Below are 16,095 nucleotides of genomic sequence, written 5' to 3' on the forward strand. Positions count from 1 at the left end.
GGAACCTCCATCATATGCTGCTGGTGTAGCCCTAAAAAAGACAAAAAAAGAAAAGAAAAGAAAAAAAGAAAAGAAAATGACTTAGCATGCTTATAAATATTTTGGTTAAATTATGGTGCAAAATCCGAATTTGTCCAACTTTGAAAAGGCAGATTTTTTGTGGTATCTCGTAACTATTTCTCCAAGAGGCTAAGAATGCTATTAAGGTCAGGAAACATTTCAGCCTCTAGAAGAGTCGTTATCCAGGGGATACTTCCGAGGTAAAGATTTCTTGAGGACTGTACAGAAAACTTGTGGGTTCTAAGTGAAGGGAAAGAAACAACTATGAAATGCGGGACCAGCCGAGAACACATCCTGCATAAGAGGTGAGATGGGATGGGGTCGCCACTGGCCCAAAATATTACCATCCTTCTACAAAAGGCTGGAAAGCTGTTTTCGCTTTACTTTGAAACACTGCCTTTTGCCCTTGTAAAAATGCAGCTGCAGCTCTGCACGGTAACTGCTCCAGGCAGGCACGGCTGTGCTCCAGATGTAGAGAAGACGTCATGGTCATTCACTCTTTCTGGGAGAGAGTACAATCAGCCTGCTTTCTCCTTAAACACCACAGATCAGCTGTAGTAAGACACGTGCAGTAGGGGGAGGAAAAAGGGTGAGCTGGGAATACGAAGAGCCTCGGGAGGAGGGTAAGGCTAGGAGGAGGCTTCCAAGTCAGGAGAGGAGGCCAGAAAGGAAACCTGAGCGCCAGGAGCAGTAGGGGATGGAAAGGGGTGCAAAAATTGGAGTAAGAAAGACCTTGGGGGAGTTGCCGTTGTGGCTCAGTGGAAGCGAATCTGACTAGCATCCATGAGGACGCAGGTTCGATCCCTGGCCTTGCTCAGTGGGTTAAGGATCCAGGGTTGTCATGAGCTGTGATGTAGGTCACAGATGCAGCTCAGATCTGGCATGGCTGTGGCTGTGGTGTAGGCCGGTGGCTGGAGCTCCAATTCAACCCCTAGCCTGGAAACGTCCATATGCCACAGGTGCGGCCCTAAAAAGACCAAAAAGAAAAAAAAGAAAGACCTTGATCTTAGGAAAGGAGGCGGACATTCACACTTTCCTTTCTTCAAACTGGGGTCACCCTACCCTGTGGCCAAGACCCAAAACTCAGGCAGGTACCTTGGGTGTTAAAGATCAGCTATGATAGGTTTAGCCTTCCTCGGAGGGCTTGGCCTGGTCATCTACTCGCCAATTCATGATATTGTTTCTGTGGGAAAAAGTGTTTCGACGTGTAAGCCAGTCGTGTGGAATGTGAGAGAGAATCCTTTCATAGGATGACATGCTTGTGGGCAACTCTTTATGGGCGTTCTCAGTTTTAGAGTGTAATCAATGTCCTTGGAATTGCCACAATACCTTCTATGGTGCAGAGGAAAAAAACAAACCCAACTTTTTTAAGGAAGAAAAATGCTATTTGTGTTACCAAGATGAACCTTCTGTACTGCTCACTCACCTACAGCCATCCTTCCTACTGACCTTGATTACGTCAAGGATATTTAGGTGCTGCAGAATGAACGCCCCTTTCAGACACAGAGCAAATCCAATAGTCCATGGCTTCAATAAACCACTTCATGAGGAGGGAATAACGATGAATATCCTATATGCAAGTACTTTGTATCATTCTGGAAATCTCTCTCTTTTTTTTTTTTCTTTTTTTGTCTTTTTACCATTTCCTTGGGCTGCTCCCGTGGCACATGGAGGTTCCCAGGCTTGGGGTCCAATCGGAGCTACAGCTGCCGGCCTACGCCAGAGTCACAGTAACGCCAGATCTGAGCTGCGACCTACACCACAGCTCACGGCAATGCTGGATCCTTAACCCACTGAGCAAGGCCAGGGATCGAACCGGCAACCTCATGGTTCCTGGTCAGACTCATTAACCACTGAGCCATGACGGGAACTCCATCATTCTGGAAATCTAATCAAGAGACAGAGCTTTAAGACTACACATTAAGGTTACCTTGGTTATTTAAAATGTGTATAAGCAAGAAAGACAGTTTTTGTAAAAGACAGTATACATGAAAAAGTATTTCCATCCTAGGAAAAGAAAAGCTATCACAAGCCAACTACACATCCAAATGGGATCTTACAACTAACTTATTGCTATTATTCTAATGCAGGACAGATTATTGCTCAAAATGGCATGTTTCAGAACACGAAGATTTTTCGTTTTTTTGTTACCTTAAAGCAAGGCAACATCAGAAGAAAGACTTCTAAAATGAAACTTTTGTGTTAAAAGTGAAATTTATTACAATACAGCAAGTGCAAGTGTTGTTAAAAATGCTGGTTAAAATTATAAAGTGTCCATATGATTTTTCTAATATAAATACTGGAAATGACAATGTCAACAATTTTACACATACATGGAGTAGAGAAAACATAAAATCATGCACAAGGCTAAAATACCACTTTGCACATTCTCCTTTCAGGTATCTCATCTATCGTCTCATCCCAGCATCATTCCAGAAAAGGAAGGGGTTACAAATGTCAAGGTTTCAGTGTTTTGAATGAATGTCAGTTTATACATTAACAACGGTTTGAAATCATTGCTTATATTCTGATCAAGTGGTGGTTCTATTTCCCACATTTCCCTTTCTCCATAGGTCTTAGACAAAAAGCTGAGCTAGAAAGACTGATTACAGGACTCAGCATGCCATGAATTCTCAACGATTCACTTAAAAGTGGCATCGAGTGTTGTATTTTTTAAAGCCACAGGACACAAAAGACAATAAGTACATCAACATGTAGATAAAATTAAGCAGCTCACCCTCCGCTTGCTTACCTGGCCTCATGTCTCTAGAAAGGAGAAGCCAGAGCCACGAAGAAGTGAAGGCAGATCAAAACTGCTGGGAGAGTGTGTTTGGGTAGGGAGGGAGTTGGTGGGGTTGGTGGGTGAGTGGGGACCAGCATAGCCAACTGGGGAGAAATGTCAGATTATAAAGGGAAACTAAACAGTATCACTAATCCACTCTTCCCTGGCCTGCTAAAAAAGGGGGCTGGTTCCAGCCCAGTCTCCCTACCCTGTCTCCCAGTGGGGGCTCTGGGCCCCCAGCCACGTGAAGACAGCTACGGCCTTTCAGACAATGAGAAGCCACCGCTGCTCCCTCCCGAGAACACTTCACAAATTGAGGAACAGCCTATAGGTTATAGTTTGGACATTTCGTCAATGCCAAGGAGCCTGAATGAGGCCTCAGCCTAAGGGGCCGGGGGAAAACAGTTCTAACAAGCAGCTAACGACCAGAAAGGTTACGTGTTTAAGCCAAGGGGAAGGCCATGCTTATTCCACCAAGACAGCGCTTCTCCAACTTCAACGTGCATGTGATTCACTTGGGACTCATAGCAAAGTGCAGTGGGTTGGGGGCGGGGCCTCAGGTGCTACATTTGTAATAAGCTCCCAGGGACCACACTTCGAGATGCTGATGATCTTGGCCTATGGACCACACTCTGAGAAGGAAGAGCCTACGACACAAAGAGGGAGCCACCTCTGCCTCTATGGGCCACAGGTATGTCTTGGGAGTCCCGAGCAGAGCTGAGAGGGCCCCAGTGTTACGTGCCTACTCAAGCACATCCCTGGGCAAAAGGCAAACAGGCATCACAGGACGGGAGCAGCTGTCTTTGAAGCTGTGTTAACATATTCTCCGAGAGCACCTGTGGCTATGTGACTCGCTTAACAAAGAACATAAATTCGACTTGAGTAAATGGAGAAGTCTATTGGCTAGGACTCAAACTAACCTTTTCCCCAGGGAGTCCTTCTTCATGTGAACATGATTACAAAGGTATAAAAAACCCAGCATATTAAATTCCATAGTAAAAGGCCACATGTGCACACATATACATATAGTATAAATTCTAAGAAATTAAACGCATTTTATCAGAATAAAGCACGTGCTACCACTGCTCCCAGCTAAAATCATCTCCTCTTCCAAATACAAGGAAAAAACCTTGAATTGTAAGGAAAATGACTGCATTGCCCGCCAGCACAAGACCACAGGCTCCCCATTTGATCTGAAACACAAGAAAAGAGGATTAAGTCTTCACTTGCTTTATACCGTATTCTTTGCAAACCTCTTGTTATTTTCCGCATTAGAAACAGCCAATGAAATGTTACATAAAACTGCTAAAAGGCTTAATAACATAATAGGCAGGCGACAGTGAACGGTTCGGTCATTAGTGTAATTACTTTGTGATGCTTGTTAATTAAGTCTGGAATCATCCTTAACATTTGCCCCATTAGATGTATTTCTCTACTTGTTTTCAGTAGACAATGACTGCCTTAAGTAAAATACACGAAGCAAGATTACAAAGAGTCCAATTACAATACTGGATATCGAAAGTTCTGCAGACATTGCCTTCTTTTATGAAAATAGGAATTGCGGAGTTCCCGTCGTGGCACAGTGGTTAACGAATCCGACTAGGAACCATGAGGTTGCGGGTTCGGTCCCTGCCCTTGCTCAGTGGGTTGACGATCCGGCATTGCCGTGAGCTGTGGTGTAGGTTGCAGACGCGGCTCGGATCCCGCGTTGCTGTGGCTCTGGCGTAGGCCGGCGGCTACAGCTCCGATTCAACCCCTAGCCTGGGAACCTCCATATGCCGCGGGAGCGGCCCAAGAAATAGCAAAAAGACAAAAAAAGAAAAAGAAAAGAAAAGAAAATAGGAATTGGAGAGTTATGGACTGACTTGTTGTTTTCTAGGCAAGGAAAGATTTTTAAATAACACTGTGGGCAAAGAAAGAGAGCCTTCCAGCCTGGCAGATGGTTTTCCCAGACACATGAGGATGAGAGCACCCTCTAGCGGGCAATTTTTTAATTTAACCAATAGAAAACATCAATGAAAGTTTCTTCCTAAAAACCCTCTTTGGAAGGTAAAAATAGAAATCTTTAGAGCACAAATGAAGTACTAGTCTAAGGCACAAGGAGAATAAGATCACGACAGTCCTACATTCAAACACCTTCCATGCTTCCCTGCTATCTAGACAGTCCAAACCGGCCTGGCATTTCAGACCCTTCCTGACCAGGCTTTCCCAGCCTTTCCAACCTCAATCTCAACCACTCCCTTTTGGATCCATCATATTGGACTGCCCTTTATTCCATATATTGCATTCTCACAAACTGCACTTTCACACTTGGGTGCCATTCCATATAACAGCCCTCCCGACTTTAATCAAAACCCTAAGTATCCTCAGAGGCCACGTCAAATGGCTGTTGTAATTTCTCTCTTCGTGGTGCTCCTGTGGCTTTCTGATCATTTCCATTTCTTTTCTGGTCATGTTTCAATAACCACACAGATTACATATATCGTATACTTACCCATCGGGCTAGTTTCTGTGCTCTTTGAGAACAGAGAGAGTATCCGGTTCTTATGCCTAGTTGCCTAAAAATAGCATGTGTTCCAAAGATGTTGACTGTATGAGTAAATAACCCCAAATAAGAGTTTCATGTAATTGGGGGAAATAAAAGCAAACAGTATGGAAGACAGTGAATGTCGAAGAATTGAATAAATTATACCCCTAATGTGCATTTTGGAGACAAACAGAACAATTTTATATTGGATATGGATGAAATAGAATGCTTATTTTAAGGCAAGACAAGAAAAAGCTAAACATAAAAACACATACCCCTAATGTGTATTTTGGAGACAAACAGTACAATTTTATATTGGATACTGATGAAATAAGATGCATATTTTAAGGCAAGATGAGAAAAAACTAAACATAAGATTTTACTCCCCTTTAGAGTGTATGGTGCACTAATCACACCTTAGGCGATGACCTTCCTTCTTAATCTCTAAAGGGTCACAAGTGCTTAGGAGATAACCTTCCTTCTTAATCCTGTAAGGGGCCACGAGGACCCATGACCCACTACTCCCTTTATACCTGCCAATCTGGAGTGTGTAAACTGTCAATAATACATCATTGGACATGTAATCCTTTGTCTCAAATGTTTATGTAACTGTGCTCTGACCACTAACAGACTAGTCCTCAGAGCTTAATGCAAGACTGTCTCCCAAGTTGTAATCCTCAGGTCAGCTCAAATAAAATTTTCCATTTTCTTTCCTAGGCTAACTATTGCTCAATTTTTTTGGTCAACATTATGAAGATGTCATCTTTTTCTGGCTAAACCTCTGGCCCACCGAAGTTCCCGGGCCAAGGATCAAACCCATGCCACAGAAGCAACCCGAGCTGCTGCAGGGACGACATCAGATACTTAATTCGCTGAACCACAAGAGAACTCCTAAAGATGTCACCTTATTCACTGTATCTTCTAAGAGCTATACAGTTGTTCCTCAATACAGGCTTACTGCGTCGAGTTGACCCCTGTGTCCAGGATCCTATTTGCAGAAGAATCTGGTATTATGCAGCGTGATGCTGTGATTTATAATAAGAAATATATATTTGGGGAGTTCCCTTCGAGGAGCAGTGGAAACGAATCCCACTAGCATCCATGAGGATGCAGGTTCACTCCCTGGCCTCACTAGTTGAGTTAAAGATCCAGCGCTGCTGTGAGCTGTGGTGTAGGTCGCAGACACGGCTTGGATCCCGCAGTGCTGTGGCTGTGGTATAGGCTGGCAGCTGTAGCTCCAATTAGACCCCCAGCCCGGGAACTTCCATATACCATGGGTGCAGCCCTAGAAAAGAAAAATACATTTAGTCTTCATCTTCATTTCTTGCACAGAGCTTCTAAAACTCCTGGAATTTCCTAAGTGATGAGACTAATAAAGGTGACTTTTTTTTTATCTGAACAAGGTGACTTTTGGAAAGCATCTAAGAATGGGAGTTCCCATTGTGGCTCAGTGGAAATGAATCTGACCAGTATCCATGAGGATGTAGGTTCGATCCCTGCCCTCGCTCAGTGGGTTAAGGATCTGGCATTGCTGTGAGCTGTGGTGTACGTCACAGATCCAGCTCGGATCCCACATCGCTGTGGCTGTGGTGTAAGCCAGCAGCTGCACCTCTGATTCGACCCCTAGTCTGGGAACCTCTGTATGCTACAGTTGTGGCCCTAAAAAGACAAAAAAGAAAAGAAAAGAAAAGAAAGCACCTAAGAATGGAAACCAGTTTCGTGAGGAGACAATCATGCGATGAAAGAGAACTTTCAGTCCTGCCCCGCTAACTTCCAAGGCAGGGGAGGAGGGAGGAGGGGGGAGGAGCAGCGGCTGGAGGGGGACCTAATCTCCACTGGCCAATGGTTTGATCCATCATACCTGTGTAATGAAGCCTCTGGGTTGCTGATTTGGGGATTGGTGATTTCATGATCGTACACTTGGAGAGGACATGGAAACTCCACGGCCTTCCCCCCACACCTTGACCTCTGCATCATACTTCCGGGCTGGTTCAGAGTTATATCCCTTTATAATGAACTGGTAAGCTAGTGGGTAAATGGGTTTCCTGAGTTCTAGCAAATTTATTGAGCCCAAGGAGGGGGTCATGGGAACCTCTGCTGGGGAGCCAGGCAGTCAGAAGTATAGGTAACAACCTGGGCTTGCAATTGGCCTCTGAAGAGGCAGGCAGTCTTGTGGGACAGAGCTCTGACCAGTGGAATCTGCTGCTACCTCCAGGTAGTCAGAATTAAATGCAGTTGTGGGACACCCAGCCAGCAGAGAATTGCTCCTTTTGGTGTGGGGAATACCCTCGAGACACACACGCGCGCGCACACACACACACACACACACACACACACACACACACACACACACTGGCATTAGGTGATCAGGATCCATGTGGATGTTTGTTTTGGAACGAGAAGAGTATTGTTATTGCAGTGTTTGGGTTGCCCTACCAGAAGAGGTAAGGACAATGGCAGAACTATTGCAGCAAACAGCTTGAAGGAGAAAAAGCAAGAAATCACTTGGTCTGGCTAAAAATTGCACGAGGAAAAAAGAAAGCCTTCTGAAAACCTGGCCCAGATACTGACAGGTAGATGTAGAACGGGAGAATAAAGAAACTAAAAATATGTCTGGCTCTGAGCATTAAGTCGAATAAGCAATGGAAATGAAACCGTGGTTCCAGACACAGGCAACAAGCGGGGCAAAAGCAATAAACAAAACTTACCACAGCCACACGAGCAAGAATAACGGGAAATCCAAAGGCAGACACAACAATTCCAGTAGTGAAAAAATAAGCCAGTTCCCGACAGGCACTACTTGTTGCATCGGAGTCATACGTTGCTCTTTTGGCAATGAAATGGGGGATGGGAGAGAGTGCGTGGAATACCAGGACAAACAAGGGCCAGTACACACTGTTGGTTGGACCCAGAAGAAACCCAAAAAGAAAAGTTACAGTTACATCATAATTAAAGATACACGACTGTTTCAAGGTTAAGATGGTTTTAAATGTCTAGGTCAAAAACATCTTCAGGAGTTCCCGTCGTGGCTTAGTGGTTAACGAATCCGACTAGGAACCATGAGGTTGCGGGTTCGGTCCCTGCCCTTGCTCAGTGGGTTAACGATCTGGCGTTGACGTGAGCTGTGGTGTAGGTTGCAGACGCGGCTCAGATCCTGCATTGCTGTGGCTCTGGCGTAGGCCAGTGGCTACAGCTCAGATTCGACCCCTAGCCTGGGAACCTCCATATGCCCAGGGAGTGGCCCAAGAAGTGGCAAAAAGACAAAAGAGAAAAAAAATTTCGTCTTCGGTTGTCAATATTAGTCAATGAGATGATTTCTACCAGGAACAGATAAGGCGTAGCGATAAATAAAAATGACTAGCCTATGAATACACGGGTACTTTATGTTGTGTTAAGAAACCACTACACTATGTAAAATCGAGAATCTTTACCGTTTTCTGTATTACTGAGCTGTAATTTCTTTGGGGGCAGAATCTTAACTTGGTCCTCTCTGCTGTCCCTGCTGAATATAAGCACAGTGCCTTGCACATGCTAAGCCCCCAGACACCTTCTGAGTGTGTGTAGGTTGAAAATCTTTCAAGTGCTTGGAATAACCCCTAGATTCCTTGCCCCCAGCGACAGTCTCACCAGATCTGCCCAACTTCTTCCATTCACTCTGCACCACCTTCTCTTCATTGAGTGAATCTGTAGCCACACCAGCCTTTCTGTTCCTTAAACACTCCTTCTGCCTGCAATGCCCTCCCTCCCCTCATCAGCCTGAGAAACTTACTTATCCACGAAATCTCAGCTTAAAGACAACCTCTTCTATGCAACCCTCCCTGGCTCTCCTAGGAGAGCTCAGTTTCACTTTCTCCAAGCTTTCACTGTACTTTGCACATATCTCTACTAGAGCTGTCATCCTACGGACTGGACTGTCTGCCTGTCTCTGACTCATGACTAGAACTGAAAGCCACTTGACGACAGGACGGTGTCTCCCCATTCTTGTATCCCCCACTGGTCCAGAGGAGGTTTTCAATGAATGCCCATAGCAGTTTTAGTTTTATTTTTTAATTTTTTTAATTTTTTTGTCTTTTTGCCTTTTCGAGGGCTGCACCTGTGGCATATGGAGGTTCCCAGGCTAGGGGTCGAATTGGAGCTGTAGCCACCAGTCTATGCCAGAGCCACAGCAACGCAGGATCCGAGCTGCGTCTGCCACCCACACCAGAGCTCACGGCAACGCCAGATCCTTAACCCAGTGAGCAAGGCCAGGGATCAAACCTGCAACCTCATGGTTCCTAGTTGGATTCGTTAACCACTAAGCCACGACGGGAACTCTTCATATCAGTTTTAAAAAGAGCTTTTCTCTGCACAAACACAACTGACCCAGGAAGGGACTGGGTTCAGAATGTGGGCTTCATTAATTCCTTGGTTAGAGCTTGTAGATAAACTGACCAAACTCTCTAACATCCATATGAACAGTGACAAAGACACAAAAAGAATAGTTCTCTTTGAAATGATAACTTACCCATAATCCTCTAAGGCACATCCCAGCATAAGAAAAGTCAGCCCAATAGCCCCACTGAAGGATAAAGCCACAAGAGCTGTGAAAAATAAAACCAAGAGTTGTAGGTCCCAGGATTGTGAGGGGCTGGGGGGAGGGAGAGAGGAATTGGGAGTGATTCTTTTGGGGATGATGAAATATTCTGGAATTAGGAAGTAGTAATGGTTGCCCAATTTTGTGAATATGCTAGAAACCACAGAATTTTTCACTTCAAAAAGGTTAATGTTCTGGTATGTGAATTATATTGCAACTTTAAAAATGTTAATTAAAAAAATAAAAGAATGCCATGATTTCCTTATTTCATTAGGTGATGCTACATTTGCTTAGGAAATGACTGCCTATGTCCATCACTTTTAAACCATCAGGTGGAGGAAAAGCTCAAGCATCTCCCCTACTCAACCCCTAATGTATGAACCCCCTCAATATTTGTCCCAAGAGGCCAGCTAGCCAGTGGATACAATTCCAGGGAAGGGAAAGTTACTATTACCTGAGGCAAATCATTTTATTTGGATAGTTTTTATTTTTTAAATTTATTTTTAATTAAAAAAATTTTTTTTTTCTTTGTTAGGGCCAGACCTGCAGCATATGAAAGTTCTTGGGCTGGGGTTTAAATGGAGCTGCATCTTCGACCTATGCCGCAACTTGTGGCCACACCGGATCCTTAACCCACTGAGCGAGGCCAGGGATCAAACCTGTACCCTCATGGATGCTAAGTCGGGTTCTTAATCTGCTGAGCCACAACAGGAACTCCCAGACAGTTCTGAAATGCTGAAAACTCTTTCCTTCCATTGTAAACCAAACTGCCTCCCCAAACCACAGTGCTGCAAGAATTTGAAGACTGCTTTCATGTCTTCACAGAAAATGCTTCCCAAATGGGATCCACTGGACATTTTGAGGAGGTAGGGACGTGTTTGTTTTGTCATGGGGCTGAGTGGGAGATGGCATATCAGAATTGTTACATAATCTTGGGCTCTGAGTCACCAACATGGGTTCACATCTTAACTCTGCCACTGACCGGCTGTGTGACCTTAGGTAGAGGCCGAAGCGCTTTCAATCTAATTTTCCACCTGTAAAATGAGAATGATGGTGTCACTGTATTAGGGGATTATAGGAATTAAATGAGATAATCTATGTAAAGTGCTTGACAAAAGGAAATGCTCAGAAAGCAAAGCTGGGAGTTCCTGTCGTGGCGCAGTGGTTAACGAATCCGACTAGGAACCATGAGGTTGTGGGTTCCGTCCCTGCCCTTGCTCAGTGGGTTAACGATCTGGCGTTGCCGTGAGCTGTGGTGTAGGTTGCAGACGCGGCTCGGATCCCGCGTTGCTGTGGCTCTGGTGTAGGCCGGGGGCTACAGCTCCAATTCAATCCCTAGCCTGGGAACCTCCATATGCCGCGGGAGCGGCCCAAAGAAATAGCAAAAAGACAAAAAATAAAATTAAAAAAAAAAGAAAAGAAAAAAAAGAAAGCAAAGCTGATTGATGTAGGTATCTGCTTTTTTTTTTTTTTTTTTTACTGTTAGGGCCACATCTGCAGCATACGGAAGTTCCCAGGCTAGGGGGCCAAGCGAAGCTGCAGCTGGCGGCCTACACCACAGCCCCAGCAATACTGTGGGATCCAAGGTGCATCTGTGACCTACACCACATCTCACGGCAACTGAGCGAGGCCAGGGATTGAACCTGCGTCCTCACGGATACTAGTCAGGTTTGTTATCACTAAGTCATGACAGGAACTCCTCTGCTCACTTTCACAACGCTCTTTGCTAAAGGTAGCAATCAAAAGCACAGTACAGTCTATTATCCAAATATCCTTCTGAAAAAAAAAATCCTTAATGTTCAAAATTGATGAATTTTGATTGCTTCCTTTCACTTTAAGAGGCCATTTGGGAGACTTCCTTTTTTTTTTTTTTTTTTGGTGGTACTTATGGCATGTGGAAATTCCCGGGCCAGGGATCAAACCCATGCCACAGCAGTGACCCAAGTCGCTGCAATAACAACGCTGGGTCTTTGACTTCCTGTGCCACAAGAGACTTTTATAGGACAACACCAGGGTGATTTAAAAAACATCTGGAAATATACAGAAAAGCAAGATTGTTATATTTTATATCTGTTTTCCATTTAGTACCTGACATTTTCGGGGGAAAAATGTACAAAAGTAACTTTTCCCATAATATGTCACTACAGATGATCTCGTCCTCCTTGGCTTTGTCGCCTCCCTGTGCCTGACAACCTGTGCTGGTACCTCCTCTGGGAGACCATTCAAAGCTAGCAACCCTGACCTCTTCTCGCTGTTCAGGGTCCCCAATCTCTCCAAGTCCACGATCGAATCTCCAGTTGAGCTATCTACCCCTTTTTTCTTTTCCAGGACTTGCATCCTTTGCCATCCCTTAAACTTGTAGCTAGCCAGGAATCCAACTTCATCTCTTCTGTCACTCCACACTCTTGCTGGAACACCGCATTAAAATCAAAGCTCCCCAGTACCACAAGGGCCCGGCGACACTGATGCTGCAGCCCAGAGTAGGTCCTAAGAACTAGGGCTCTCCCTCCAACTCCAATCTGGACTTCTCTGTCTGGGTAGCCAACCAGGACCTCAACTTCAACATGTGCAACACTGAAACCTTCCCACCTTCTTCTCCCCACACATGTCTTTTCTTTGAAGGTTCTATCTTGAAAGACCAACATCAACCCTATACTCTATTTCCTAGAAAATCAGTAAGTCAGGGGCACTCAACCTCCCAGTCTCACTCAAACCCACTGCTAAAGACTGAGTGATTGCGTCCCCTCCCCAACCCCACAAATTCATATATTAAATCCTAAGGCCCAGTGAGATGGTATCAGGAGGTGATGAGGTCAAGAGTGGGATTAGAACCCTTATAAGAGACTCTATAGAGTTTCCTTGCCCCTTCTGCCATGTGAGGACACAGCTAGTTCCTGTCTAGGTAGTAGGAAGCCAGCCTTCACCAGACCACAAAGCTGCTGGTCCCATGATCTTGGAGATCCCAGCTTCTAGAACTAAGAAATACATGGGTGTTGGTTAAGGCACCCGGCTTAGGGTATTTTTGTTATAGCAGCCCTAAAGCACTGAGACCACCACCTCTTCTTCTCTTAGACGCCCAGCTGCTGCCCCTGTGTAGACCTCTATCACCTCGTGCCTGCCTTCATCTCATGACTCTTCCAACCCACCCTCCACACGGCAGTGATCTCTCAAGTGCATCAAGCTGGTGTCAACCCACCACAGTTGCTTTCACAGCCCACGAGCTATTCTAGCACTCGAGGTGCACCTCGGCCCCATGTCACATGGGCTCTCCACTTCGAATAAACTCTGCCTTCCCTCCATCCTTTACCCGTTGAAGCCTCATTGGTCCTTTGAGATTCAGACCAAGGATGGCCTCTTTTGTGAAAGTGGTCCTCTTCCTCCCTGGAGCAGGGTTCAGGAATCCCATCTGTATTAGTTTCCTAGGGCTGCTATTAATAATGAACCACAAACTGGGTGGCTTCGAAGAACAGAAATTTATTCTCTCACAGTAATAGAGGCTTGATATCTGAAACCAAGGCGTTAGCAGGGCCATGCCCCCTCTGAAGACTCTAAGGGAAGTCTCCTTCCTTGCCTTATCCTAACTCCTGGTAGCTGTCTGCCTTCTTTGGTCCTCCCTGGCTTGTAGATGCATCATTCCAGTTTCTGCCTGTCTTCATATGGTGTTCTCCCCATATGTCTCCATGTCTAATTTTCCCTTTTCTTATAAGGATACTAGTCATTGAGTTAGAGCCCATCTAACCCAATGTCATCCTAAATTAATTACATTTGTAAAGACCTTATTTCCAAATAAGGTCAAGTTCACAGATCCAAGGTAATTAGAACTTGAACACATTTATGTAGGGGCATCGATCCACAGCTATTTGTGTTCTCATTGTACCCTAGCACACCTTAGGCATTTAAACAGGAGCACAATTACTTCCAGCTCTGTCACCCAACAATAACTTCTCATTTAACTCTTTACCCCAAGCCTCAGGCATAAAGGCATACAGTAGTCCTTCTTTAAAAGATGAACTGAATTACCTGCAAATGCTTCCTTTTCGCAGTCCTTTTTCATTTCATAGCCTATCTTCCTTTGTACCGCATCACAATTTCTAACACATTCATAATAAGTAGTATTATTTGATAGTTTTCACGCATGACTAAACACAGTGTAGTCCTGATACTTGTCACTTGTCATCTGTTTTCTGCACTGGCTTACTTTTTTTTTTCCTTTTTTGGGGGGGGCTTTTCAGGGCACATGCCATACTAGTGGCATATGGAAGTTCCCAAGCTAGGGGCTGAATCAGAGCTACAGCTGCCAGCCTACGCCGCAGCCACAGCAATGAGGGATCCTTAACCCACTGAGCCAGGCCAGGGATGGAGCCCACATCCTCATGGATACTAGTTGAATTCATCTCCGCTGAGCCACAATGGGAACTCCCTGCACTAGCTTCAAATGGTTATATTACACAGAGGACAGTGTCCAAGTAAATTATGTTTACTAATTAATGCCACATGTAAAAGTCAGCCATAAAATGCGTCTTCTGCTAACAGCTTACACACACAGATAAATTTCATCGTAAACTCATGCCTGGGTACAAATACACCCGGACGAATGTTTAGGCACATGCCGATTAACTGGAGAGGGAAGATCTTTGGGTATAAATTTCAAGGCTAGAACTCCAACGTAGAAACAAGTTATGCTACTCTATTCAAAAGATCAGAAATCAAAAGGCGTCCTACCAAACCAAAAGGATGACTTCCGACCTCTCCCCAGTCACATCCCCAGTCCCTCTGAAGGCACGTAGATGAGGGAACTGGTGTTTTTGGTACCCTCTTTTTTAAAATCAAATGCCCCATCCAAAAGCAAGTACAGCGCAAACACTATCTTCTTGTCTGTCCATAAATGAATACACACTGATAAAAGAAGCGATCAACGTGCACCCACTCTCTACAGTTACGAGAAACATAGCATTTCAGGGTGCTTTCTGCTGACACCCGCTTGAAGCCAACTCTGCCCAACTGGAAAAATCATTAGGAACAACATATTTCAGTGTCCCAATTCCGGGAACACTGGAGACAATGGCTCCTCTGGAAGAAATGGGAAACTCAGCGAAGTTGCAGGAAAAGGGAAGAGAGGCGTTAGGATGGACATGTCAGGAAGTGAAAACCTAGTTTAAAACTCGGCATAGGAGCGGGTGGGACGACGCTCCAAGGAACTGGGACGGAGCAGGGAGGTGATGCCTCCGCGGCTAGCCAGGATCTCCCAGCGAGGGCTCCGCGTGGAGCGTCCCGGAGACGCGGGAGAAAGCACTCAGGCTAGCAGTCTTGCAGAAAAAAAGGTGAGGTTGCCCGAAACACGCCTCCACCCGCACCCCAAGGGGCCAAGGGAGCAGGAGAGCTCCTTCCCACCCAGAGAGGCGAGCAGGGTGACTGGTCTGGGGGAAGCCGTTCCCCGCCCACGCGCTGAAGGCGCAGCTCCAGGCTTAGCCCGGAGCCGAGGCACAACCCCACCAAAGGACCAGCGAGCCGGGGACCTCCGATGTACCTTTAACGCCAGCCATGTCTCCCGAGTTGGGGCCGCGGCTGCTTCCGGTTTCCTGCCGCGGCCGTGGCCCCCGCCCAGACCCGGCCCAGGGCCGTACCTTAGGTCCCAAGCCCGCCCCGCCACGCATAGCCCCACCCCTGCTGATTCTCCCTCGGCCCAACCACTCAGAGCCCCGTCCTTGATGGTCTCCACCCCCAGCCACTCAGAGGACCTTCACTGCTGGTCCCGATCTCCTCCCGCCCGCCACTCAGGGCCTGCCCCTGCTGGTCCCTATCTCCTCCGGCCGGACCATTCAGAGCCCCGCCCTTAATGGTCTCCACCCCTCCGCCTCGCAAAGCCCCGCCCCTGCATGTCCCCCCTCCCCCCAACCATCAAAGCCCCGCCCCCGCCGGACCTCGCTCTGTCCAATCAGAGCCCCGCCCCTGCAGGTCTGGCTCTCCTCCCGCCCAGTCACTCAGAGCCCCGCCCCTGACAGTCCAGATCTCCGACGTAGCCACACAGAATCCGCCCCTGCTGGTACCTATCTCCTCCAGCCGTGCCACCCAGAGCCCCGTCGCGCTCTCTTAGGGTTACCCCGACCTTGATCTCCGAGCTCTCCTTCTAGGTCCTGAGCTTCTGCGTAATTC

General features: G+C 46.2%; 1 protein-coding gene across 1 annotated transcript; it reads right to left on the minus strand.

Moving 5' to 3' along the window:
- Positions 1-2,255: 2,255 nt before the first annotated feature.
- LEPROT (leptin receptor overlapping transcript) lies at positions 2,256-15,606 on the minus strand. Its single transcript, XM_047788759.1, has 4 exons — positions 15,470-15,606; positions 9,874-9,949; positions 8,078-8,264; positions 2,256-4,035 (listed from the first exon to the last, which is right to left on the minus strand). Exons 1-4 carry the CDS (start codon positions 15,594-15,596, stop codon positions 3,919-3,921), a joined length of 507 nt encoding a protein of 168 aa, XP_047644715.1. The 5' UTR covers positions 15,597-15,606; the 3' UTR covers positions 2,256-3,918.
- Between the last annotated feature and the right edge of the window lie 489 nt (positions 15,607-16,095).

Source organism: Phacochoerus africanus, chromosome 8, assembly GCF_016906955.1.
Source record: "Phacochoerus africanus isolate WHEZ1 chromosome 8, ROS_Pafr_v1, whole genome shotgun sequence".
NCBI classification, from domain to species: Eukaryota; Metazoa; Chordata; class Mammalia; order Artiodactyla; family Suidae; genus Phacochoerus; species Phacochoerus africanus.